This window comes from Genypterus blacodes, unplaced genomic scaffold (genome assembly GCF_046128005.1).
Source record: "Genypterus blacodes isolate CSIRO-AG114 ecotype Tasmania unplaced genomic scaffold, CSIRO-AGI_Gbla_v1 ptg000021l_1, whole genome shotgun sequence".
Taxonomy (NCBI): Eukaryota; Metazoa; Chordata; class Actinopteri; order Ophidiiformes; family Ophidiidae; genus Genypterus; species Genypterus blacodes.
Window position 1 is genome coordinate 3,957,221 of NW_027466834.1, and position 24,999 is coordinate 3,982,219.

The following is a 24,999-nucleotide window of genomic DNA, read 5'->3' on the forward strand; positions in this document are numbered from 1 at the left end:
AAATCAAATCAATGCTCTCAAACAATACAACAATAGTTCCTGAACATATTCTTCTTCGTTTTTTTAAGCAATAACAAAACCTGTTTATCATTTTAAGAGGGAATTTGGGTCCCATTTTGCTCTGCTACTTATCTATCTGACATTCAGAGATTGCACAAAAAAAGGACAAACAGAAAAATAAATAGACTAACACTAAATGCCTGGATGGAGTAAACAACAGCACTGATCTGATATGATGCTGCGAGCTCTTATAGAGAGATGGTGAACTGAAACCAGCTCTGGAAAGGAGTGCAACAATGGAGCAATCGCAAATACTTACAAGCAAAACAAAACAAAACAATAAAGCTCATTACATTAACACTGTGGTATGCTATCAAACCCATTACATTCCATAAGTACGACTCTTTTCACATTGCATAGCTGACACAAAACATTGAAAAATGTCCAACTTTCAAAGGAAGCTACATACTGTATAAATTCAATCAACATTTAACTTTGTTTGCACAGATTAAGATTTAAAAGAACGTTTGAAAAGTGATTCTGATCTGGTCCTCACTGCCATGGTTGCTACATATGCAGTAATTCTCATGTAATGCACAGTATGCTTGTGCGTTTTATCTGTCACTATGCTACAAATGTTACTGTATATTTAAGATCTATTTCATTTTGAGTTCAGTAGTTTTTCACGTTTCATTATGCTAGAGAATGGATGGATGGATGGATGGATGGATGGATGGATGGATGGATGGATGGATGGATGGATGGATGGATGGGTGGGTGGGTGGGTGGGTGGATGGGTGGGTGGGTGGATGGATGGATGAATGAATGAATGAATGGATAGATGGATGGATGGATGGATGGATGGATGGATGAATGTATGGATGGATGGATGGATGGATGGATGGATGGATCCAATCTCTATTTTGTTATTACAGTGAAATTGATGCATTGACCAAAACATTAAAATCTCCATTGTGTCCAGCATTTTCTCAGGTGTGAAAGCGAATCTTCAGCTTTGACCTGGTCTGAACTGGGAGTTTTTTGCCCCGCAGGGCTTCTCACTGGTACCTGTCCTGGTAGTCCCCGTTCTCATAATGTTGACCCCCGTCCTCTTCCTCTTGCATGGTCGCCCCTCTCTTCTTTGTCCAGCCCTGTTTTCGCCCGGAAGAATTGTCCGAGGTGCCGTAACTCTTTTTAGGAGCCATGAGGATCTCGCTGTTGAGCTCTGACTCTTCGGCCAGCTCGTCTTCATCAATTATGCCACATTTATCGTCACTCGTGCTCTCAGGGTTTGCCCATTCCTGCTGCTCTCCCGAAGCAAAGATAGCATAGAAGATGACCCCGGAGTAATGCACCATTGATGCAATAAGAAAGACGTTCTGCCACTCCAGACGAGTCTGTGGGCAAATAAATACAGTCAGTGACGCAGGCCTGAGGTTTATACAGCAAATCCACTGGCTTATTTATGGCCTGTGAGACGCTACACATGCAATGTCAATAATACACTTTACGACATGATAAAGTATTAACAGTAGTCTTGAGAAGGGGCAGGATGACATGAAATACATTTTTACCAAATAGCAAACCTCAAATGATATATTTGTTTTGAAATAGGAGGATTTTACTGCATGTGCTGACTTGTAAGAATTATCAGTGACATTATCAGTGACTCCATATGCTAAACAGTGATTGCAATGTGTTTTACCTTGTTTTTCGTAAGTGCGCCAACGATCAGGGGGCACACCATTCCAGACAGTGTTCCCACTCCGTTTGAAATTCCCATCAGGATGCTGGCATACCGAGGTGCAATATCCAGATGGTTGACGTTAAAACCTACAGTGTACACAGGGCCATTTGAATTTGACTTGTAAGGCGTTTATTATTTGGCATTTAATACTGTGTGAAAGTCAAATATGTTTTTGAACATTTTTGGATTTTGGTTGCCCTGACAACAGTCTATAAAATATTCAGTAGGGGTGCCAGTGTGAAGGCTTGGAAGGCTAATGCACCTTTCCTGTATCAGACCCAAAGGGAAAAGACAAGAACATTCCATTTTTAGCTGCTAAAACAAAACACACACAAAAAAATTAGCCGCATTGTGGAAATTGTGAAAGAATTAAAAAATAATAATTGCACTGCCTGTCTGTCTTGTCACGTCACTTTTGACTCTTGATCCTGAAAGTCTCGCTTTCTTAAAACAGGTTGAAACATCACAGTAAGGATATTTCAACCTTTCAAATACAAACCAATTTGTTTAAAGCAGTTATCTGCCTTATCTGCCCCATACATAGGCTGATCATAATCATTCAAGTTTAATTCATGTTCATTACTATTACAATATCACACACCAATTCAGATTGTCATCCTACTCTTTCTTTGGTAAGGATGTGTTTTTACCTGAGATGGCAAATCCGCTAAAGCCCACAGCAAGCACCAGGAAGGAGATGGCCACCCCCCGTGTGTGAGAAAAGCCGACCACCAGCAGCAGAGTGGCCTCCATACCAAAGCCTGTCAAACAGCAGATTTAGTTTAGTTCAGTTTAATGTTTGCAAGGCTTTAATAACCCACAAGTATCATTTTTAACCATTACGACAAATGTTCTGTACCCCCGATTTCCCCTGTTTCATATTCAGGAACTATGTCATCAGGCAAAATGGTTTTAAAGGATTTAGGCTGTCTAACTTTGCATCCTTGATTCTAATTTCTAAAAATAAAGGCAAAATTGCACCTGTCACAAAGAAATGACAAAGCAATTGTTTGCATTATACCATGCAAGCTGGCCAGTAGCTGCCACACCAAGGCCAAACTAAAGCAATTAAGGCATTATGGTGACAGTGATAGGGAACATACAGCATACAAAAGAAATATAAGATATAATGTGGTAATCAGACTCAAATGAAAAACAAATGACAAAACATCCTGACATACCTCCACAGTTCATGAGTTTCCTCACATTTGTGGTGGACATGATTTTGTTGCTGCGTAAGTAGTCAGCCAACTGTCCTCCTATAGGAACTATAATTGTCATCACCATGTGGGGCACAGCAGACAGGAGTCCCACCTGCACACAGGAAGCCGCAAAGCAAACGATGAACCGTCACAAGTCTTGAAGCTTTTCAGCATTCGTTCAGTGGATGGAACTGTGAGGCCAACCTTGCTGATGGGGAACCCGAAGACTTCTTCAAAATATGCTGGCTGGCTGATGAGGAGCAGATAGAAGGTCCAGCTGCGGCAGAAGTTGGCCACAATGATGGCGTAGACAGGCATGGAGGTAAAGAAACGACGCCAGGGGGTCTTGAATTTCTATTAGAGGTGCAGAGAAACCACATTCTAATGTCTCTGCTACAAGGACTTCACTGAAATGTCAAAAATTGCAATGAGAATTAAGAATGAGAATTGAAATGGGTACACACACAGACACACACACCTCAGTGGCGCTCAGTAATTGCATCCCTTCTCCAATGGCGGCCTCAATGTAAGACTGCTCCTCTTCTGCGATTGTGGGGTGCGCAGCAGGGCTTCCATATGCCAGCAGGAGCCAGAAGATATACCATAACATCCCAAAAACACCTTTTCATGAAATTACAAGTCAGAACAATGATCGTGCATTCCAATGTGTAGATACACTTAAAACATATTTATTATGCTACTGAAGGCATTTAGAGACACTACAGAATAATGAAGGGCAGGGCAGTCTAATTAAAACAAGGCTAGAGTTACCGCTGGAGAGTTTTCATTATTAAAATGAAATGAGCAAGGTATGAGTCAGAGCGCAGACAGGAACATACTCATTCACATCAATAAATCATGAGATTATATCACGAGAACCTGAGTACATTTTATTAAAACACATTAGGAAAGGTATGAATTCCTATGAGTGCTAATCATTTAATCAAACTCCAAAGCAATTCAGATAACACTTATTGTGCAAAGCATACAAATTACAGCTGCTGCACCCCCCCCCCCCCCCTCAATTATAAGGCTCACTCTTCATGTAACTAAAGTGACATATCAATTCTGTAATTTAACATGTAATAAAGACATTCAATTCAGAAAATCAGTTGTGAAGAGTTTGAAATTATGTGATATCTTTCTTGTTTCTTTTCATTTCTCTTACCATAGATATAGAAGACTGAAGACCAGCCTACATACTGAACCAGCACACCAGCTAAAGGCATGGCAATCACTGCTCCTGCATAGGATCCTGGGAAATATGAGGTATCAATGTCAAACTAGTGCCATTACAAACATTTTATTTGAATCTTCTATTTCAGTTCCAAATCAATTCTCAGTAATATTTAGCCAGTAATGCTTCTTTACATCTACTTTTCACAGCATTTGAATGGTATAAACATGTACAATTTCTAAATTGTCCTAATCCATTCAGACAAAACTACACAGAGCACTAATGACAACAGACACCAGACAACATTAGTTTCATTGAATGAATGCTGTCAGGTGGTGGTTTAATGTATTTTCAATCATCTGCTGCATTCATGAACAGTGCTGCTTTGAATAGAGTAGGAAGCATGAGTGTGCTTTTGGACAGTGGGCACTACGACACTCTATTAGGTGAATAGAGGAGGCACTCCTTCAGAGTGCACCGATGAGCCGTGTTCATTTACAGGCAATGTCAAGAGGGTTTTGATGCAGGTGTTGTCATGGTACCAATTTAAAGTCCAGAATGGCTGTTTTAATTTCAGGAGGCAAAATGAGCTCTCTCACACCCATTTACTGTGCAGCTCTGCATGAATGGGGCCGTGTTGTTTGTTTGTTTTGTATCTTGAAAGAATGACTGACAGCATCACAAAATCATCTCTCACCACAGAATGAAGTGGTGGCCAGTCGACTCCGTTCCAGAGGTGGCGCCCATTTGGCCCACAGCCCGTGGCATGCTGGGTAAGTGACACCCTACCCACACATTGAAAGATGTCAAAGGTTAACTTCTGATGCAACCTGGGATGAATTGTGAGAATATCTCAGTTAGCTGCTGTGCCTTCTTACCTCCACTAAACCTTGCAAGATGCGGACAAACATGACACAGCCGTAGTGCACCCTGGCTGCTGATGGGATGAACATGTTCAGCACTGACGTGAGGACAATAGCTGCTCCAAATACCCTATAGAAACAATGATATGTGAAAAAAATACCTTTTCTATTTCATCAATGTCCACCAACAACACATTTAATCCTTAGATATTAGATATTATTCATATCAGTCTATAAACGGTGAAAAGCACAGCACACACACACACACACACACACACACACACACACACTAGCCACGCGAGTCTCTGAGCTACATGAGTAATATTGGCAGGCCATATCGTCAAATATCTCTTGGTCAAAGCAGCTCAGTCAGCCTTATAATGAGACACACCTCATGCTTTTGCCTTTCATGGACCGAGATAAAGACATCCCATTCACTCCACAAGTTTCACCATGCTTCTGAGATTCCCTCTCTCTTCTCCTTCACCTCATCCCCCCTTCCTTCTCTTTTTCCAAAACAGTGTGTAAGTGACACTTGTAATATTCCAGTGGCTGGTGTTTCAGGGAGAAATCAGAGGCAGGATCTTTCATTATTAACTCTGTCAGTGGCGTGTCCTCCTTTCCTGTGAAGCTTTTATTACAGGAGTGCAATCTGCTCCATCAGCACCGCTCACCACACCATACGGCTTTAACCCTTTAACCACACAGGCTGAGGAAACGCTCCCCCACACCTTTATCACCTATTTTAGTCTTGTAATCTTTTTCTGAGCGTACTGTCTGACTAGCGTGTCTGTCACGACTTTCATGACATATAACGTACATGACCAACTGCCTAACATCCACTGATCTTCTTCATATGGAAATAGCAAACAAAAGTCTTAACTAGACCGTCTCTTAATATCTCACGTCACCTGTAAGCATTGACAATCAAACGGAGGTTAAGTGTGTGACCTGTTAGCAGACAACTTGTTGGCGATGAAACCACCAGGAATTTGAGTGACAATGTAACCCCAGAAGAAGGAGCCATGGATCAGCCCCACTGTCTCTGGATCCCAGTTAAACTGGGCTTTCTGTAAAGGGAGAGAGAAGGCTTTTAGTGTGAATACGTGTGCAGGTTCAGATGTTTAATTCAGTAATCAATAACCTGTTTCTTTCAGGTAATCAGTTATAAGGTAAGTTTAGTAAGATTGTGATGGTCTGTTCAGTCCAGCTACCTGCATCACTGGCGTCCCATTGATATAAATAGTGTTGTTGTTCACCATTTCCACAATGGCCACACCTAGATTGCAACGAATGCCGAAGGAGATGCAGAAACCTAGACCACTGAGCATGGCGAGGATGTAGCGCTTGGGCAGACCAAAGCAGCCACAGTCCAGCAGAGGTGCTGGACGGTTTCTCGACGCCACCGGACGGCCATCTTCTGTCAGTTCAAGGTTGTCTTCTTCATCAACATTGCTACCATCCATTTTCCTACAGAGCAAATCAGATGTAATACAGATACTGGTTTAATTTAGGAGTGTCCTCGGATTGTTGAACGCTCCTATTTTTAATGTCACTTTACTGCAAATTATGGACTAAATATACAATCCCAGCATTTTTGCCAATATTTCTTTGATGTCTAAACATGTGCATACAAAAGCATTTCCAACACGTGTCCATCTGGTCAGGGGGCAGGAGGTCAAGCTAAGACACCTATTATCAGGTTGCTATGACATCCATTGCTTGAATCTCCTGCAGCAAGACATGAACTAACACAAAACAGGTGTCATCTATTTAATGCTTTGTGTTGGTTTCATTCAGTCTATTTATCCTGTCACCTATTTTGGAAAAATCGTCACTTGTGTGTTTTCTCAAATGCATGACGTGGAAATCAGTAAAGGTGTGATAAACAGGTTGTGTAAAATATCTTGAATTCCTGCATGTAGTTCATCTAACAGGTCGCTGTCAGTGCTTTTCATTCCAACTCCTCGTTCATTAATGTTTTAATCTGTGTCAGTGATATACCACTACAAAATCTCACCAAATGAGATTAAATGTCTCATTAGTCGTCAGTGACAGTGCGGATCGTTGACCCGTCTGGGACTGCCAGTCTTCACCTGTTTACATGTGTGCTAGAAAAAACAAGACTACAATACCTTCTCTATTTCATTCTCCAGACGTTCTCCTTCTCTAACCTCTACTCCTTCCTCCTCTCTTTACTGTAAACTAACAACCGTCTTACTTTCTCACAGACAACGACCTCTTCTCCCTCCTTCCTCTCTCATGTGTTTTAAGCAGTTTCAAACACTGAATTAGATTAGAAGAATTACACATTACATGTTGTTTGTTCTGCATACACAAGGCCGTTCATTATTTCTAATACCAATTTTGTTCTTATTATTATTTGATCTGTATATTCCATTGCTGGAAAATAAAAGTATTGTATTAGTTTGATAAAGGACAAAAGGTGATCATTATATGCAATGAAATTATTTAATTTATAAATTTAATCAGAACAATCTACCTTATGTATGGAGATTCCATATTACCCCTCCATACACACACACACACACCCACACACACCCACACACACATATCCCTCTGTGAAACATGTATCAGATATGAAACATTTAGTGACATCTAAAAATTAAATCTGAGATTACATCGTTTGTATAGCCTGGCAAGGACAAGAATCAAATATTTATTTATCTTCAGGATCTACTGTTGGACTTAATGAGTCTGCTTCCAGATTCTCCACATCCCTGTGACAGCAGGAGTTTCAGCTTTAAGCATTCTTGTAAATATGTGTTAAAAATGTGCCTCTCTGCCATTAATGCATAATGAATGAAATGTAAATGTAAGGTAGCAGTTGTTTCAATAAGAGCATCTGAAACTCTGTGCTGTTTGAAAGCAGACATCCATTCAGTCTTCATCCCCCATCACCACCAACACTCCCAATACAAATCCTCTCACCTTTGCAGTTTTCCTAGCGAGTCCCCCACTGTGTTCTTCGCCTCCTCCTTCCCAGGCTTAAACACCTTTTCCTTCAAACCTGCTAAACCCCCAAAAGGCATTTTCCTGCTGTTCTGTGTTTCCTCTCTCCTTGATCTCAAAGGTGTCACCCTATCTCACCAGTGCGCTTTGGTCTGTGAGCTAAAAGAACCCACTAGATGATTTTTCTCATCCTCCTGGGTTCGAGGCGCTGGGGGCTGGCTCCACGTTTCAGTGGTGCCAAGACTCCCTCAGAGGTTACTTCTCCAGTGTGAACGAGGACTCAGTGGAGAACAGAAGGAGAGGAAGGGGAGGGTAAAGGTGCTTGCTCTTGAAGTATTCCTCAGTGTCCAAAAAAGCATGAAGCCAAGAGCCTCTGGAACAGGTGTCACTTCCAAAAGCTCCTTTTTAAGAGATGGTCTGATAAATAAGAAAGAGAGGGAGTGTAGCATCCAGTTCTTAGCATCTAGGCATTGTGAACCCCATGAGCACAGCTGAACTGAATAGACAGCTTAGATCTCTGTTTCATCTCATAACTCATTTGTTCCTGGCAAGGAGGGGACTGGACTCCAAAACCCTGCCCCTTGCTTTATGCATCATCACCATCATCATCCTCGTCTTCATCATCGTTGTCGTCTCTCCAGCACCACCTCTGCAGTTCATCTGATACCCACACAGTCAACCAATTAAATATGAATGAGCTTGACAAGTTGCATTGAGGAGAGACAGGAGTAACTGGACTGCTGCGGTGTTAAATGGGAACAGAGGAAACTTAAGACAAAGCTATTAAGCTCAAAGTTTACGCTCCTGTTCTCTGCCTCATTTTCCATGTCAGTTATTTCCAATCGCTACAATTAAAGAAATAATAACTTCTGCCATAATGCTGTACAGTTCATGGACTTATTACCATCATCATATCTCTAACTACTGTCGAGGCTGGGTATTTCCCTTAAAATGTAAATGTGCCAGTAGAGCAAAGCCATTATTTTCCAGAGTCAGATTCCTTCTATGCAGATCATTAAATATGCATTGTTTTAAAAATGTAGAAATCAAGATTTTAAAATTTAAACAGCAGGCTGCATGGTCTGGGACTTATGGGTTGTTACAGAGCGGCTGCTCTGGGCAGTCCTGGTACTCCAGCAGGTAATAAACATCATAAATAAACTTGAGTACCCAGTTTCAGATGAAAACGTTTTTTTATATATATAAATATATTTCATTGTACCAGAAATATTACAGCTCTATCACTGATAACTGTCATGATTCGACCATGAATCGTTCCCTCGTGACATTTGAGGCACTGTCTGTACTTCTTTGTACGAGTCTGTATTTTCAGATTCAACCTTCAGCAGAAGTTACTTTTAAATGACAGTCAGAATAGACTGTGCCATTGCTCCCAGTCATTTCTTTGATTAATTGATAATTGCGTTAACCACAGATTAACGCATTTAATTTACCTTTAGGAACAAATGAACTTCTCAGAAGAATATAGTGTATGTGCAACTGATGAGGTTTGTTCCTTCAGGTCTATTTCTGAAAATGACAAGTCTGCCATCTAGTGTTTGATATAGGGAAGCTTGTTAAGAGGGCGGCAGCAACATAACCTGCATTTCCATTCAGATAGAAAAGAATAGAAACTTTATTGGATTCCTCCGGTTCCTAAACTGAGGACCTCATGAACTGAGCTACTGCCGCCCCTTCCGACCAGTACTCTGGATGAAATGAATGAATGAATTAAATAATGGAGATCTTGAAGACGTTATTCAACGTTATACGAACTTACAGCAGCATCCTTTTGGTAAAGTTATCATATTTACTAAACTATAAGAGGATAATGGCGAAAGGACACGTCGCATTAATATAAGCCTTTATTGCAAATGTGTATTATCATAACCGATGGATTATCTGACTCAAATACTAGTTTGTGTGTTGGGTTTCCGTGGAATTTCGTTATGCAAATAATATTTAAACTCACAACGCCATTTTAATGTTTTGTGTCTAAAGACATCGAAATGAGGCATCTGCTTGAGACAGACGCGAGATTTTCCGTGAGCCGTGAAAGCAGCTCGGCGGTGAGTCCGGCGGGGCGGGAGGAGGAGACAGGCTTCTCGTCTTCCGCGGTTTCCCGACTTGCTCACATCCAAATCCTCCTTGGGCGCCGCGGACGGAGAAACACGGCGCCGCTTATGCGTCCACTCTTTGTTTTCTCCGCCTGAAAATAATAATAAGAACGTACTCCTTTGCCCGTCAAATCTGCCCTATAAGCCGCCACATTAAAACAGAAACACCCGGTTGTAGTTCACTGCCTCATCCATGCATTGGAGTTCTGAGCCACAGCACACCGGCTCCGGCTCCAGCCATGTCGGCCAGGAATGCAGCGGCTGGTGGCGGTGACAGATCGGCGGTCGAACCGGCAGGTAACGCACACACCGCTACATATATTTGTCAGTTAAGATAAACACAGTTTGCGATCTGGTCGATGTAAGTGCTGTGCAGTGTTGACATTTATTGGCGTAGAGACGAGAGCCGTCAAGCAGCGGTACACCGGAACTTTGCGCTATTCCAAAACTAGGTCAGTAGATCAGTAGAGCAAAAACTCAACGCCATTTTTGTAATGTTGCACAACATTTAATGTTTACCACAAACCGCAATGTGCAGATGATGTCGGTAAATTGCAACGTAATTCTGTATGTTGACATTGTCGTTATTTGTGAAGTATGTACTCTCCTTAGTGAGATGAACCGAACGTAAACGTTAGCTTAGCATGTTAGCCAGGCCTGTTTGTCAGAACAACATTATCTGTCAGTGGTTTGTTCTATCACTCATGTTTACAGCCAGTTTACCTCGTCGCTCTGGCTGTTTGTCATATTTTTGTTTCCTATATTTAGTAGTGATTCAGTTGCTTTATTCTGACCCTTACCGCTAGGCCTACACATAGTTGTCAATCGCTTCAATAGGTCAGTCGGTTCATCCATGGTGTGTTCAAGTGTCGTTCGCTCTTTGGAATTGTTTACAGTGTCGCTAGTATAACTTTTCTCTGCTTAAATATCTGCTGTCAAAAGACATTTAGTACCTTTAATCTGAGTCCGCTTCTCATATGTTTTTTTTAATCCATTAATGCTAAGGGTAATTTTTTTTGAGTTGTGTTTTAGTATTTCTGCAAAGCCTGTAAAATTTCAATGGAACGCCTAGAAAAGAATGAAAGGAAATAATGTACATTTTTGAAATGATGAATTCATACAAACATACATACGTATATATTAGATAAGATAAACCTTTAATCGTCCCACAACAGGGAAATTCACAATACATTTATATATATATAGTTGTTTATTTATAGTTTATTGCTGTTTATGTTGTTTATGTGTTACTGTTCTAAGATTCAGGCAAGGCACAAATGCATTTCGTTGTATTCTCATGTACAATGACAATAAAAGCTATTCTATTCTATTCTATTCTATATATATATATATATATATATATATATATTTATAATCATTGGAAAAAAAACTAAAACTGAAATTCTTCACAAAATAGGGAACATACTTTATAAAATTGTTTAGAGAGTCAGAGTCTTGCAGAGTCCCTGTCGGTGTTAAAAGCTTTGATTGTACATCTAAAAGGATGAGGACGGCAGATACGGATGCAGCACTGGGGTGGTCATTGCCCCACACAGCCCTGATCATTAACAGGGCGGTTACAAACAGATACACAAACTCATTTACATATTCGGACAATCTGGTGTTTCTAGTTCACCCAACAACGGAACCACAGGGAGATGATAAATGAGTCTTGATGTTGAATGAAGCCAGAGAGCAGCAGAGTGGGTAAGAGCTGAAATCAACACATTTTGCCTTTGTCTTCCTCAACCCTGTGTCTCACTCACTTGTGCTGTCGGCAAATTGGGGCAGCAAAAAATGAAACGGAGAAATATGGAGTGAGCAAGAATTTCCACTTAGTATAATTGGAGGGCTGATTAATTTACAACATGTTCCAACTAGCAATTCATCTTTATGCTGTAGCTCACCTTCCTTTAGACTGCAGCAAGAAAAGCTGATATTGGTCAGTGTAAAGATGAATCTGTACATTTAGATTTATTCAACATCAAACATTTAGCAAAAGAGTACAGCTGAATTTTTGTTATTATATTAGTGAATGAGATGCAGTCACTGAATAATGTGTAGAGCAACAAAAGTGCTTATGTGGCTATGTCACCCAGTTGCTTATCTGTCACTGTCCATCAAATACAATCTAACAGCTTAAAGGTCAATGCTTTTCTCCCACCTTTTACATGTTGCACTGATGTTCACTTAAAGAAAAACTAATAGAAGTACACCGATCACTGGGCTGTTTCAGAGCAGTGTCCACTCTGCCTTTTTAGAAAACTTGAAAACAAACACGAGCAGAGGCAACAAACAAAACACCCTTGACTTACTGGGTACTTACAAGGTATTTAGTGGTTAAAAAATGTCTGAAAGTGAAGTAGGATGGTGGAGATCCGTTCAGTTCCCAAAATCGATGCCTAAAATGGTTTGATTTTACTTCCCATTGCCTCTATTAGGCAATGGGAAGTAAAAACAAACCATTGCAGACTGGCACGCCACAGCTCAGTGAATGCGGCCCCAGCAGCAGACATCAGAAAGCGGCCTAAAGTGTGGTCTCATGTCCATTTTCTCGTTGTCCTATGATGGAAGTAGAATGGAAACTGGACAAGCAAGATTACAAATTGGGTTGTTGCTGATCTTTTAATGGCTATTTGGGTCACTGGGTTGAGTTAAAAATAAGCAGCCATGGCTTTCACCCATATTTTGTCATAAAAAAATCTAAACAGTAGATAGTGGTATGAAGACGAGCACATTCTCTTGTTGTCAATGATTTCTATTTACATTATTGTCCCTACGGCAACAAATTCATAGGTGCTCTGATTGAGTATGCAGTACTTTCTCCAGTGGTACATCAACAGTAGTGAGAGAGACGGGAGGTTTTTTGCCGCATGTTTACACTGGCCACGTTTGTTTCTGTGTTAGAGTAGTCTTGTCTGACAGAACCGATAATTCTGACTATGCAGCTGTCTGCACTGCATGTGTTCTATTCTGTGCTCTGCTTCACTCAGTATGTTTACTGCCACTTTGATGATACTGCGATAAAAGCAGTTAATCTGCTTTTTGCAAATGTCGGCTATTATCTTAAATGCCATAAACCCAGATTGTACGAACGCAAATTGATTTATTCAGGCATGTAAGAGTTTTAATCAAAGTATTCTGCCTCCTCAAAGGGCAGACTCGTCTCGCACTTTGATTGTACAGTACCTCATCTGTGGTGGTGTGCGTTCATATCACCACCTGTTACAGCTCACCTGTTTGTGTGTTTCAGAAGATATGCTGGTGGAGAAAAGTCGAAGCAGTTCTGTCTCCCTTCCCGGCTTGATGAGCCCATCCTCAGCTGTTGGTATGTCTTTAAGCATGGAGATGCCCAGGAAGCGCAAGGGCAGCATGGACAACCAGTAAGTGCCGTAGTGTTTGCATACTGTGAATGGTTTGGGATGACATTTGACATGTAGAATATCTTTTCTGATGGTTGTTGGCTGCTTAGTAGATTTGCATTTTGTTCCTAGGGAAACAAAATCTGCTTTCGTCCTTGATGAAGAGATGGAAGATGACGGGTAATGGCATTATTTCAGGTCAAAGCTGACCTTTTACTTGTTTACTATCTTGAGTTTGCATAATGTCAATTGGCACTTATACCTTTTTAACTGCAAGTGTGTGTATCTGGTGTGCAGGTCAGATGGAGATGACCAGCACATCAAAATGAAATGCTTCAGGTAAGGTGTTGTTTTCCACTTTCAAACACTCCACCACACAAACGTAGTGATGAAAATGTCATACATTTGAGGTTCTCTAATTGTGTGTATGCTACAGCTACACATACGATAAATTTCTGTCATGTAGAAATACAAACCTTCAGTTTCTTCTTTTCATGTTTTTCTTCTCATTTTTCTCTTTTAATGACTCTGCAGGGAGCCCCACAGCCAAATAGAGAAGCGAAGACGGGACAAGATGAACCATCTTATTGACAAGCTCTCAGCCATGATTCCAACTTGTAACCCCATGTCCCGTAAACTGGACAAACTCACTGTGCTTAGAATGGCTGTGCAGCACCTCAAATCTCTCAAAGGTACAATACCGTCACTGGGAACTGGGCAGTATTTACAGTACTCTTTGACTTTGTCTGGACTGATACATTCAAAGCAGCATATAAAATCAAAATTCCAATGTTCCTAGGTTCAGGAAGCTCATTTTCTGAAGCCAGTTACAAGCCATCATTCCTTCCTGACGAGGAGCTGAAGCACCTTGTGCTCAAGGTAAAGGGAGCACTGCCTCATACTGTATGTGCTCATGAGTCCAGAATTTCACTTAAAAAATAATTTCATAGACTGTTGTTTCATGATCTTAAAGTGATACTCTGGTGATTTTTCCAAATTTTTGCAATTTCATTTTACATCCAAACGATGCCACTGCCATTTTTGTTTTGAGGTACAGTATTTGGCATTTGGTCATTTACATGGTCTGTAGGCCTTTGTATGGACCCTTATGTAACCTTGGGCTATAACTTCAGTATGTGGATTTCCAAATAGAACTGTTATGCCATGATAATGCATTGGGGTACTATTTTTCCTTATGATGCCTTGCATGTCCACAATATATATTATAGATACACAACAGATATTTCAGGGCAAAATGTCATAGGAAAACACTTTCTAAGGTAATGGTGAACACATTTGTTTCTAACTAAACATATGACTTCATATAAAGTAGCTTTTAGAGGCTTTTCAATGTGTTTAGCACAGGATCAGCACAGTGAACCATAAGGGTCCATTCAAAGGCTTACAGACCAGTAAAATGACCCAACGTCCAAGCAACTTTGTTTGCACGTAAATGACCTAAAAATCAAGGAATTTTGTAAAATTGTTGGAATATCACGTTAAGCTTAAGTTTAACCGAGGATGTCTCATTATGTAGCCACTGACTTGTTAATTCACAGCTGTTCCCCAAAAAAACACATCAAAACAATCCAGTTATTCTGTTTTGTAGATGTAGCATATTTCTCACAAGATCTCTTTTCTCTATGTCATGAGCTTGTTGTCACATGTTTTATTATTCCCCATGTTTCTTCCTTGTGCAGGCTGCAGATGGCTTCCTGTTCGTAGTGGGCTGTGATCGTGGAAAAATAGTTTTTGTCTCAGAGTCCGTCACGAAGATATTAAATTATAGTCGGGTAACACTTTCATACAGTATTTTTTAGCATCTTTTCCATGTCAAGCCACAGACACACCAGCTGTACATGGCATGTTCAGTTTAGCTTGATTTCAGCGGGCACAGATTTTATAGAAAATGTATGATTAATGATGTTTGCAATATGTAGATAAAGAAACATGAGTATGACTCAATTCTTTTTTCATGTCAGATTAATACCATAGTTACTTATGATCTTTCATCTACATATAGTTATACATGTGACAGCTGCGAGGTCCATGTGCAGAAAGACACTTTTTCTGCCTAACTGCTACTCATAATGTAAAGTTGGGTGAACTCTTTGCTCCGTACAGTATCTGGTGTGTTATGGCACTGGCAGTCAACAATCAGTGTACTAAATTTATGCCACTTCAGACTGTTTCAGATGCAGAAAAGTTTAGACCTTTTTCCATTTTGCGAGTTTTCGCTGGGAAACGATTTGATAAGGTGTGTATTCCATCTACAGGCGGAGCTGATTGGACAGAGTTTGTTTGATTACATCCACCCGAAGGACATGGGAAAAGTGAAGGAACAGCTCTCGGCCTCTGAGCTGTATCCCCGTGAACGGCTTATAGACGCTAAAAGTAAGCAGTCGCTTTCGTTGCGGTGTGGTTTTGTGTCTGTGCGATCGTGCGCATCTAACAGTTGTGTTGTCACCTCAGCTGGTCTGCAGGTGCAGGCGGATCTCCCCGTGGGTGCAGCGCGGCTGTGTTCGGGCGCACGTCGCTCTTTCTTCTGCCGCATGAAGTACAACAAAATATCTGTCAAAGTGGAGGAGAAGGAATTCCAGCCCAGCACTTCCAAAAAGAAAGGTCGGGAGTTGTTCAGTTCCAAAATTCTAATGTATCTGATATACAGTTAAGATACTAGATAGTGTAAAAGAATGCAATTATTTAGATTTTAGGTTTATTACGATATTGTGTATTCTCCATGCATATTTTCCATGTATTGCTTATTTTATACCTGCATGTACTTACAGAGACCCAGAAGTACTGCACAGTGCACTGTACAGGCTATATGCGCAGCTGGCCTACCAGTCAGTTGGGAGCAGAAGGAGAAGGTGAAGCAGACAAACAGGACAGCTCCCACTTCAGCTGCCTGGTGGCTATGGGGCGCATCCACTCCCACGCTTCTCCTCAGCTCAACGGAGAAGTCAGGGTCAAACCCACAGAGTTTGTCACACGCTTTGCCATGGATGGCAAATTCACCTTTGTTGATCAAAGGTAGCCATTGCCAGGAAGGGAGTGGTTGGGGATTATGTTATGTTGTTGCCACTGTCTGAAATGTTAATATCTGGTTTTGCTAATTGGCGCTGTGTAATTCTCCTTGGTGACCAGACAAACCTGTTCACCTGCAAGTGATGCCATGCAGTTTATCCCAGAAGTGATAATTGGCAATAAGTGATTTCTCAGCAGATACCGTACCAGACGTTTTAAATATCCTCCATTTCTACTATTCTGCCTAAAACCGACCCTCTTTTTGCTCAGAGCGACAACAATTCTTGGTTATCTTCCTCAAGAGCTGCTCGGGACGTCGTGCTATGAATACTTCCATCAAGATGACCTGCTACATTTATCTGACAGACATCGAAAAGGTGAAAGGCCTCGCATCCATTTGTCTTAAACATGCATCATACATTAGTAAATCAAGTCCAGTAAAGATCTCATTTTGATTTATAGTTACAATAGTTAACTACATTGAGGGGAAAATGTTCAGGACCAGAAGACAAAACAAATTGCGGATATATGATCATTCCCACAATTCCAAACTCTAACTTCTACTGTTTTTCCTCCACAGTCCTGCGAAGTAAAGAGAAAATAGAGACAAACTGCTATAAGTTCAAAACGAAACAGGGCTCTTTTGTCACTCTACAAAGTCAATGGTTTAGTTTTGTAAATCCCTGGACCAAAGAGGTTGAATATATAGTGTCAACCAACACAGTCATATCGTAAGTATACTTTATGGCCTGGTTTTTAAAGGAGCGTTTGTCCGTCGCGTAAATGTCTTTTACTTTAAATTGTCTTTTCTCCCATCTTACGACAAGGTATGACAACAGTCGAACAAATCGGTCAGGAAACAAGTCTGAACAGTCGACCAATTCCAAGACTTCTGAGGGTCAGTTGGTGCCAAACATGAAAACATATATTGAGAAATGGTCTCTTTGATATGTCTGATGTATCCCATTCTTAAAAGTAGAGGTTTTGTTTGAATGATGTAATGATAAACTGACACAGATTGTCGGGTCCTCATACTCTTAATTTGTTTTTCATTTAGATGATGGCAAGAAGTCCTTTCCCGTTATTCCAGGCATCTCCGGAACACCTGGCACTATGATTTATGCTGGATGTATAGGGACCCAGATTGCCAACGAGCTGCTGGATTTCAACAGGTGTGGCGTCACAACATCAGAAGTTATCTTTTTTTGGTTTATATATTTGTAGATTGTTGAGAGGAAGGAAGTTGTTGTTGTTTTTTGGCTTTCTGTGCATGTACGCCAAACGGTGTTCTTTCAGATACAAAGTGTTTCTCTGTGTGTTTGTGCTCAGTTTAAGGAATATGGGATGTTTTAATTCTGTCTCTCTTTCTGCTTTAGGATGAACTCATCACCTTCCAGTGGTAACGTCAGCCCGTTCAGTCTACCACAGGACAAATCTCCACAAACTCAAGCCAGCAGCAATGTAAATGTTCTGTTTCTTCCTGTGTCTGTGTTCACATCTGACAAAATCACTATTCATTTTGTCTTTCTGTTTTTTGTAGGAAGTGCGTGAAGTATCACATTCAATATAATTCATGCTATATTTCTCCCTGAGTTACAAGTTGCTCTTCTTTTGGTCTCTAGGTGCCAAATGGAGAGGCCACGGATATGGAGGTGGCAGGAAAGTCGAGCACGGGAGAAGAGTCCCAGGGAGCTCCGTTCTCGGGAGGAGACGCTCTCATGGGTGCGGTGTTTTGCTTTATTTTAGGCGTTGCCTCTACGTAACAGCTTTTTGTTTGGTGTTTGTGCTTCCACCCCATGGCCAACATCTTCTCCTTCTCTCTTTTTTTCCTTCCCACCACAGGGGAGAATTCACAGCTGGATTTGGACAGCGTGGTGGGACCGGGCCTTGGTAGTCTAAGCAGCGATGAAGCAGCCATGGCGGTGATCATGAGCCTCCTTGAGACAGATGCAAACCTGGGTGACGCTGTGGACTTTGAAGAGATGCATTGGTCTTTATAGAAACTTGTCTTACAGTGAGGCTCTGTAGCACACTGAAATAATCCCACAGGGTATCAGTTGTTTGATGCCAAGAACTGCCTGATGCAGCACTATTTCTTTTTTTTTTTTTTTTTAAATCATCTTTATTTATTGGTTACCGTTTGTCCACATGAGCTGTGTGGTTTTTGTGCGGCTCCCCTCACAGGCAGCGGGGGAGCCGTGACAGTAAGGGGCGGCCGCTTTTCCTCTTCAGGAGGACGTGCCTCTAACGCCTCACAGCCTGTCCCTCACTGCTTTCCTCACGTCTGCTGTTGTCCTCTGCTGAACTGAAGAGGCCTCGCAGAGTCAAACCCTCGAAGGCAAAGACGGTGACTTGATGGACAATGGATCCCTGCTTATATTTCTGTTGTCCCTCCTAAGTTGAAACAAAGGTTGGAAGTTGGAATGCAAAAAAACCTTGCACTGAATCCACAAGTGTTTTAAGTTTTAATTTGCATAGGTGTGTTTAATTATACTACAAAAATGCCAGAAAGACCCTTAACAGAGAACCTGCCTGACCTATCTGTAACCCTCAGGGTCAAGACCATAGGCAGCTGGTGCAACACTGCGAACCACACTTCCATAACCTCTGACCCTGAGAGACGCGTAATGTGTCCTACTCAGACATTTTCTCTTGTCAGTATCTGAACATTAACCAAGGATTATAGCCCAGTAACCTCTGTGGTACACAGTACCTGAACATACTGTACATGTGTGAATTTGGTATGACTCTCAAACACGGTGTCTTTTGTCATATCTGTCTTAAAGGGATTGTTTGTTTAGTTAGTCCATTTATATTTTTCATAAAAATTAAGCCTCCGACATTAGCTGACCTGGATTTGTTTCTAATAGCATTAATTAACAGTGATTTGATCCATATTTGTAACTGTGTAGGAAGTTTGAACTGTTGAACTGTGTTTTGGTGGTTTACCCTTCATGCTACTCCTATGGATGCATTAGCACTACAAATGGATCATCCAAAGTGAAACAGCACTTTAGTGGGTGATTAAATGGAGGTTTGGCAGCCCATAAGTGAACCATTTGACACCTGTGACAAGTTATCGACAGATGATTTATGTGTATCTTTCAATTGGAGGACAGTAGAGGCAATTACTCAGGGAGTGATGGAAATGAGCCGCCCCACATAAACACTCGCCGACACAATTTGTGGCCTCCAGGTGAAGCTTTGACAAACTTCCATATATTCTGTATACTGATTAATAGTGTTGTGTACTTTTGGGAGTCAATCGTTCAGCTGTATAATCCTGCAGGTAAGCCATAGCTTTTAGCATTGATGTATATTTTTGTGGAGTTTTTCCGTGTGCTGCCACACACTGGGCGTCTGTTAAATGTGCTCATCAGAGACACACAGGTTTTTCATGCATACTTTTGTTAAGGGATTATCCTATGCAGAGCTATCATTCCATAAATCATTCACTCATTTTTAAGTTTTCTTTTTTCGTTTGTGTGTCCTGTCACTCCCATACCATTCATTAATCAAACACCTGAAGGTCTTGACCTACTGCAGGGCATTGTGACGTGAATTGTTGGTGAGAACTTTGATGATTTAGTGAGCTGTGTGGATGCCATAACCATTTACCTCTAATTACAATTGCACAACTTACACTATCCAAGCAAGACTTGAACAGCCATTACAATGTCGACCTGTGACTGAAGCCACTCAGTGACGAGGCAACTGATGCACTAGTGAGACTCACGGGGGGGGGCCAGATGGCCTTATGGGATGATTGAATGAATAGTCTAAGTTACCAAAGTACGTCATAAGGTGAGCTTCAACTAGATGGGCAGTGGGGATGTTAAAGCCACAATGCCAATTAATATAGTACTATATCTGTTCACAGTTTCAGTCTAACTATAGGTTTGTACATGTCACCTGTCTTGTGATTGTTCATTTCTTAACATCCCATATGGGTGCATAGGAGGGAAACTGGAAGACTACTTTGGGTCTTATCTCCTATGCCGTCAAACACTGTGTAACTTGCATTTATCCCCTTTTGTTTACCCAAATAATCTCACCTGTAATCCAATGAAATAACTAAACTGTTAAGACTGTGCGTGATAACAGATACCCATATCATTCTGCAAAATCGAGGCTTTGTTCCTGCCGAGACATACAGTATGTTATATGCAATTCACTGTATAGCCTCTTAAGCCAAAACACACTTGGTATTTTCATCTTTGTGACTGTAGTGAGGACTGTTGAGGAGTTTCCTATAAGGACTGTTATTTGGAGGACACACAAAGTTGTGATCCGTGAAGATAGCTGTCAATTGTCTCTTATGCTTGAATAATGAGTGTGTGGCTGGGGCAGATAAACTCACCAGGACTCTCCTACCTGTGTCTGAAGTGCCTTTGGACATTCTGACACTTGTGCGTTAGGAGACCATTTCCTGTCTGACCTGGCAACAAACTTGAGTTTAGGGCTGTTTCTGCAATCTTTAAATGTCTCATTGGATCAACTCAAGTTGTGCACAGCATGAGCCGATCGACTGATAGAAAATTGGATGGATGATTGCCTTATGTAGAGGCTTCACTGCTCACTACCCAAACAAACAAGCAGAGCTGACAGTTTTACCGTTTACCATAGATGTAGGCTGATCCTGTTAAAAGGCAAAGTCCATTTTGTAACACTATTTTGTTCCCATTTCTCCTGCTAAATCATTGCACCGTTTGTAGTTTTGTTTTCCCGTTGTAAAAACTGTTCACACTTCAGCATAGTCACTGATTGTGAGAGGTTGAACTTATAAAGTTGCATCTTTTGCTCTGTCTAACTTTGAAATAAACATTTCAGCCAGAGTAGTTTCTGTAAATAAGGGATCACCTTTTTTCCCAGACTTGCATGCAGCTTTTGCATCATGTACTGTTCTTGTTTGTCTTTCTGCTTTGTGGAATCGTGGGGGTGTTTGGTTGCCTTGTTAGACATACTGGTGATTTTGTGCACACTGATTTGGAGCCACACTTGGCAATCTTATCAGTGCATACAAGAGAAGGACGATGTTTACTTTGGGCTCATGATTGGAAATTCTTCCCACAGGGTATTTGGGCAGCCTCCGCTGTATCACTTCCTGCATCTGGTGTAAATTAATCCTCCTTTGTTTTAAGTCTCAACATAATGTACCCATTTGTCTAAGGTATTATTGCTGCTACTGTTAAGAGTTTTGTTTGTGAGCATATTTAACAATGAGAATTGAATCAAATATACACTATTATTATCATTACAGGTGCTACATTTAGGATCTGAACTTCAAATTAAGATGAGTTTCCATTACTTTGGAATATCATGTTTGGTATCCTTCATCTCATCTTTTGATGGTGCACAAATTGTTGCATTTTCAGCTTGACTGTACATTAACAAATATGTCCAACTGCAGATTGTGTTGATTCAGCAGTATGAAGCAATTTCAAGAGTAATGCAGACAGATCCAGAATAGGATGATATCAGCAATTTGACCAATGAAATTGCATGGTAAATCTTCTGATGTCAAAGGATTTATATTTGCAAAAAAAATCAATATCACAATGATTTAGTAGTGTAGGAATAAGTCACACTGCTAGTATTTATGGCAAACATTTTGCTTGTTAGATGAAGGGTTATGCAGAGAATAATTCATTGACTTTTAATTAATTATGTAGTGAGTGATTGATTAATTTTCCAATGAGATGAGGTGTGGGTTGGTGTGATTAACAAAGTGTAGCATAAGCTGGGATTTGTTGTGTATTTAAAACAGTAGTGAATGCAGAGCTGTTAATCCTCGCAGAATGGGACAAGCTGCCACCCTGCCGTGTAGGAGAGGAGAGTCCTACGTGACAGAGCTTTATAAATGGTTCAGGTAAGATTTCAACATGATTTAACAGTTGCAGTAATTTCATGCAGTGTTGTTAGTCATATTACCTTGATGGAAAGGTCAAATAGTTTTCAGTCCTACTTTATATCCAGATCAGCTTCACTTTGCCATGCTGTAGTAAAGGATTTGTCTTAATTATATTGTCACTCATGTACCAGGCGTGTAGACAAGCTTTCAAAGTGTGTGTAATCCTCACAGGTCAGGTAATGGTTAACATTAACATTGTCTTTTGTACTTTTTGTGATAGAAAATTTATCAATGAATGTCCAAGTGGACTGATCAGCCTTCATGAGTTTCAGAGGCATTTCTGCAATGGAACAGTGGGCAATGAGTCAGCCGAGTATGCAGAACAGATATTCCGCACACTGGACAGTAATGGGGTAGGTCAAGTATGTGATTTACACTATTTGATTAGCTTGGAGACACTGCTGTTGTAATTATGCAGCATCAAGTTAACAGTGAACAATGCTCAATGTTTGAAAATGTCCTCAGACAAATATAGATGTTTATAAGGGTGCTTTGCTGTAGGATGGAGTGGTTGACTTCAGAGAGTACGTCATGGCCATCAGCCTGCTTATTGAAGGCTCAGCTGTGGAGAAGCTGCGCTGGTCATTCAAGCTCTACGATAAAGACAGAGATGGAGCTATAACACGGGATGAAATGCTGGAGATTATGAAGGTGCACAAAACACACCATTCAAAACCTTAGTAGATACTATTTATATTTTTGTGATTTATATTATGTAAACTATAATGCACCTCTAACAGGACACCTCACATGCTGCATCTCTTAGTTTAGTGTGCTTTCATCTTGTTCACAGGCTGTTTATAAGATGGGTGTCGCAGCTGCTTTAACCAACCTTGACCCACTCACTGCTGAAGAATGCACCAACAGGATATTTGTGAGATTAGATAAGGACAATAATGGTGAGCAATTATAACATGTGATACCTCCTATTATTGTTATTATTATACGGGGTGTAGATTGTAAATATCTTTTTATCCTTTTCTAGCTTTTTGAGCATTTAGCACAATTTCCTTAGATTCATATAAAACAACTGTGTTCACTTTCCTTTCATATACAATGAACGTACATTTGCAGAATATTACACGAATAATATGCAGTGTTGTGCAAAGTCAGTGATGATGTAGAAGAAGAATGAAAGGATGTAAATAGATCACAGTGTCTTCCTAAATTCTGAATCCTGTTGTCCATCTGTTATCTCTCTCTGTCCTTGCTTTGCTGTAGCCGTCATCAGTCTGGAGGAGTTCATCGAGGGAGCTCTGGATGATGATTGGATCAGAGAAATGGTGGAATGTGATCCAAGCACTGTGACGGTGGAGAAGCCCCTACAGGTGGATGATAATTCAGGGACAAATACTTGAACTGCAGAAGAATATTATACCAATGGAGTCAAACCTTTGTCAATTTGAGCAACATCACAGTCCCAATTCATGGTGACAAATTATATGTAATTATTATTATTATTATTATGTGTAGCACACAATAGAACATTTTGACTTTCGCTTCAGTGGTTATATTTACATTACGATCATTTTGGCAGACGCTTTTATCCAAAGCGACTTACATTACATTACCACCCTTCGCAGAGGGGGGAGCAATTGAGGATTCGGTGCCTTGCTCAGGGGCGCCTCGGCAGGGGCTCGAACCGGCAACCCTCTGGTTCCCAAGCGGAAGCTCTAACCACTGAGCCACTGCCTCCATATTTATAATTTTTTGCTGCATCATTTGCCGATCGTGTTTGTTTTTCTGTGTATGAGTGCATACGCTCTTCTTCAATAAACCATGGAAATATTGAGAGTGTGTATAATCTTAAAATCTAAACTAAAAAGGAAAACCACAAGCATTTGCTGACCTTGTTGATGCTCCTCTGAAGAAAAAGTATTTTTCTGGATTACTGATATTATCTCATTTACATCTAGGTTATTTCCCCGAATATTCACAGATTTGGGTGTTAATGTGTGTCAAAAAGGAGAAGTTTGAAGGAGGAAACTCTATATATGCTCTCTTTGTTTCATCTCACATCTAAGAGTGAATTGACACACAAAGCTTAAAAGACTAGTTTAAACCAAATTGGGCCCTCGTTTCCCCCCAGCCTCGGTGGATGTGCCCTTCTTGTATTTTGTTGTGTAACTAATATAATATAAAGTTTCAGAAACCTCACAGTTCTGTATGGATGGATGAATCTGAGCTCTAACACTCATAGACCACTAGATGTCATTAGTATGTCCTTAAAAACAGATTTCGAGGAATAAGCCTTCACGTTCCACGACAGTCTGTGGGTTTTTACTTTTAAAACCAAAATCACAAACAAGTTACGCCATAATAATTATTTCATTCGTTCATTAGATTTCAAATCAAATTCATGCTTGCCCACAATAGATTACGAATGTAACTTTATAGGTCAAGATTCAGTCAGAATCTCTCGTCCTTTTCTTAATGGCCACATCATGTTGCGTGTTTTTCTCGCTAACATTTACCGTCTAGTCCAGGATACAAAAAACTTTTTGATTTTAGAATGCAAAATTAAGCTGATGTATTGTTTAATTTCACTAAAAAAATATGAAAAACAAGTTGTTTGGACTTGTGAATATGGAATTTCCCAAACAGGATAATACGATTAGTA

At 40.6% G+C, this 24,999-nt stretch overlaps 3 protein-coding genes across 5 annotated transcripts; 2 read left to right on the forward strand and 1 right to left on the reverse strand.

Annotated features, from left to right (window-relative positions):
* Positions 1-79: 79 nt before the first annotated feature.
* slc17a8 (solute carrier family 17 member 8) lies at positions 80-8,471 on the reverse strand. The gene is made up of 12 exons (XM_076141831.1): positions 7,942-8,471; positions 6,204-6,459; positions 5,941-6,059; positions 5,005-5,119; positions 4,824-4,911; positions 4,118-4,204; positions 3,428-3,570; positions 3,154-3,303; positions 2,929-3,061; positions 2,398-2,508; positions 1,706-1,833; positions 80-1,397 (listed from the first exon to the last, which is right to left on the reverse strand). The coding sequence occupies exons 1-12, from the start codon at positions 8,040-8,042 to the stop codon at positions 1,059-1,061; spliced, it is 1,770 nt and encodes a 589-aa protein (XP_075997946.1). The 5' UTR covers positions 8,043-8,471; the 3' UTR covers positions 80-1,058.
* A 1,580-nt stretch (positions 8,472-10,051) lies between these two features.
* Positions 10,052-19,934, forward strand: bmal2 (basic helix-loop-helix ARNT like 2). Of its 3 annotated transcripts, none has more exons than XM_076142194.1 (17): positions 10,052-10,376; positions 13,333-13,462; positions 13,574-13,621; positions 13,739-13,780; positions 13,976-14,133; positions 14,241-14,320; positions 15,142-15,234; positions 15,718-15,835; positions 15,914-16,063; positions 16,231-16,474; positions 16,739-16,845; positions 17,049-17,199; positions 17,296-17,366; positions 17,526-17,640; positions 17,845-17,929; positions 18,091-18,190; positions 18,311-19,934. In XM_076142194.1, exons 1-17 carry the CDS (start codon positions 10,319-10,321, stop codon positions 18,466-18,468), a joined length of 1,908 nt encoding a protein of 635 aa, XP_075998309.1. In that variant the 5' UTR covers positions 10,052-10,318; the 3' UTR covers positions 18,469-19,934. The 3 variants fall into 3 exon arrangements, with proteins under 3 accessions (XP_075998309.1, XP_075998310.1, XP_075998311.1); XM_076142195.1 differs by having other exon boundaries at positions 13,336-13,462; XM_076142196.1 differs by lacking the exon at positions 15,142-15,234 and having other exon boundaries at positions 10,053-10,376.
* Positions 19,935-22,086: 2,152 nt separating this feature from the next.
* On the forward strand, positions 22,087-23,759 carry LOC142992229 (guanylyl cyclase inhibitory protein). Its single transcript, XM_076142590.1, has 5 exons — positions 22,087-22,337; positions 22,600-22,732; positions 22,881-23,030; positions 23,173-23,278; positions 23,601-23,759. The coding sequence occupies exons 1-5, from the start codon at positions 22,267-22,269 to the stop codon at positions 23,735-23,737; spliced, it is 597 nt and encodes a 198-aa protein (XP_075998705.1). The 5' UTR covers positions 22,087-22,266; the 3' UTR covers positions 23,738-23,759.
* The last annotated feature ends 1,240 nt before the right edge of the window (positions 23,760-24,999 follow it).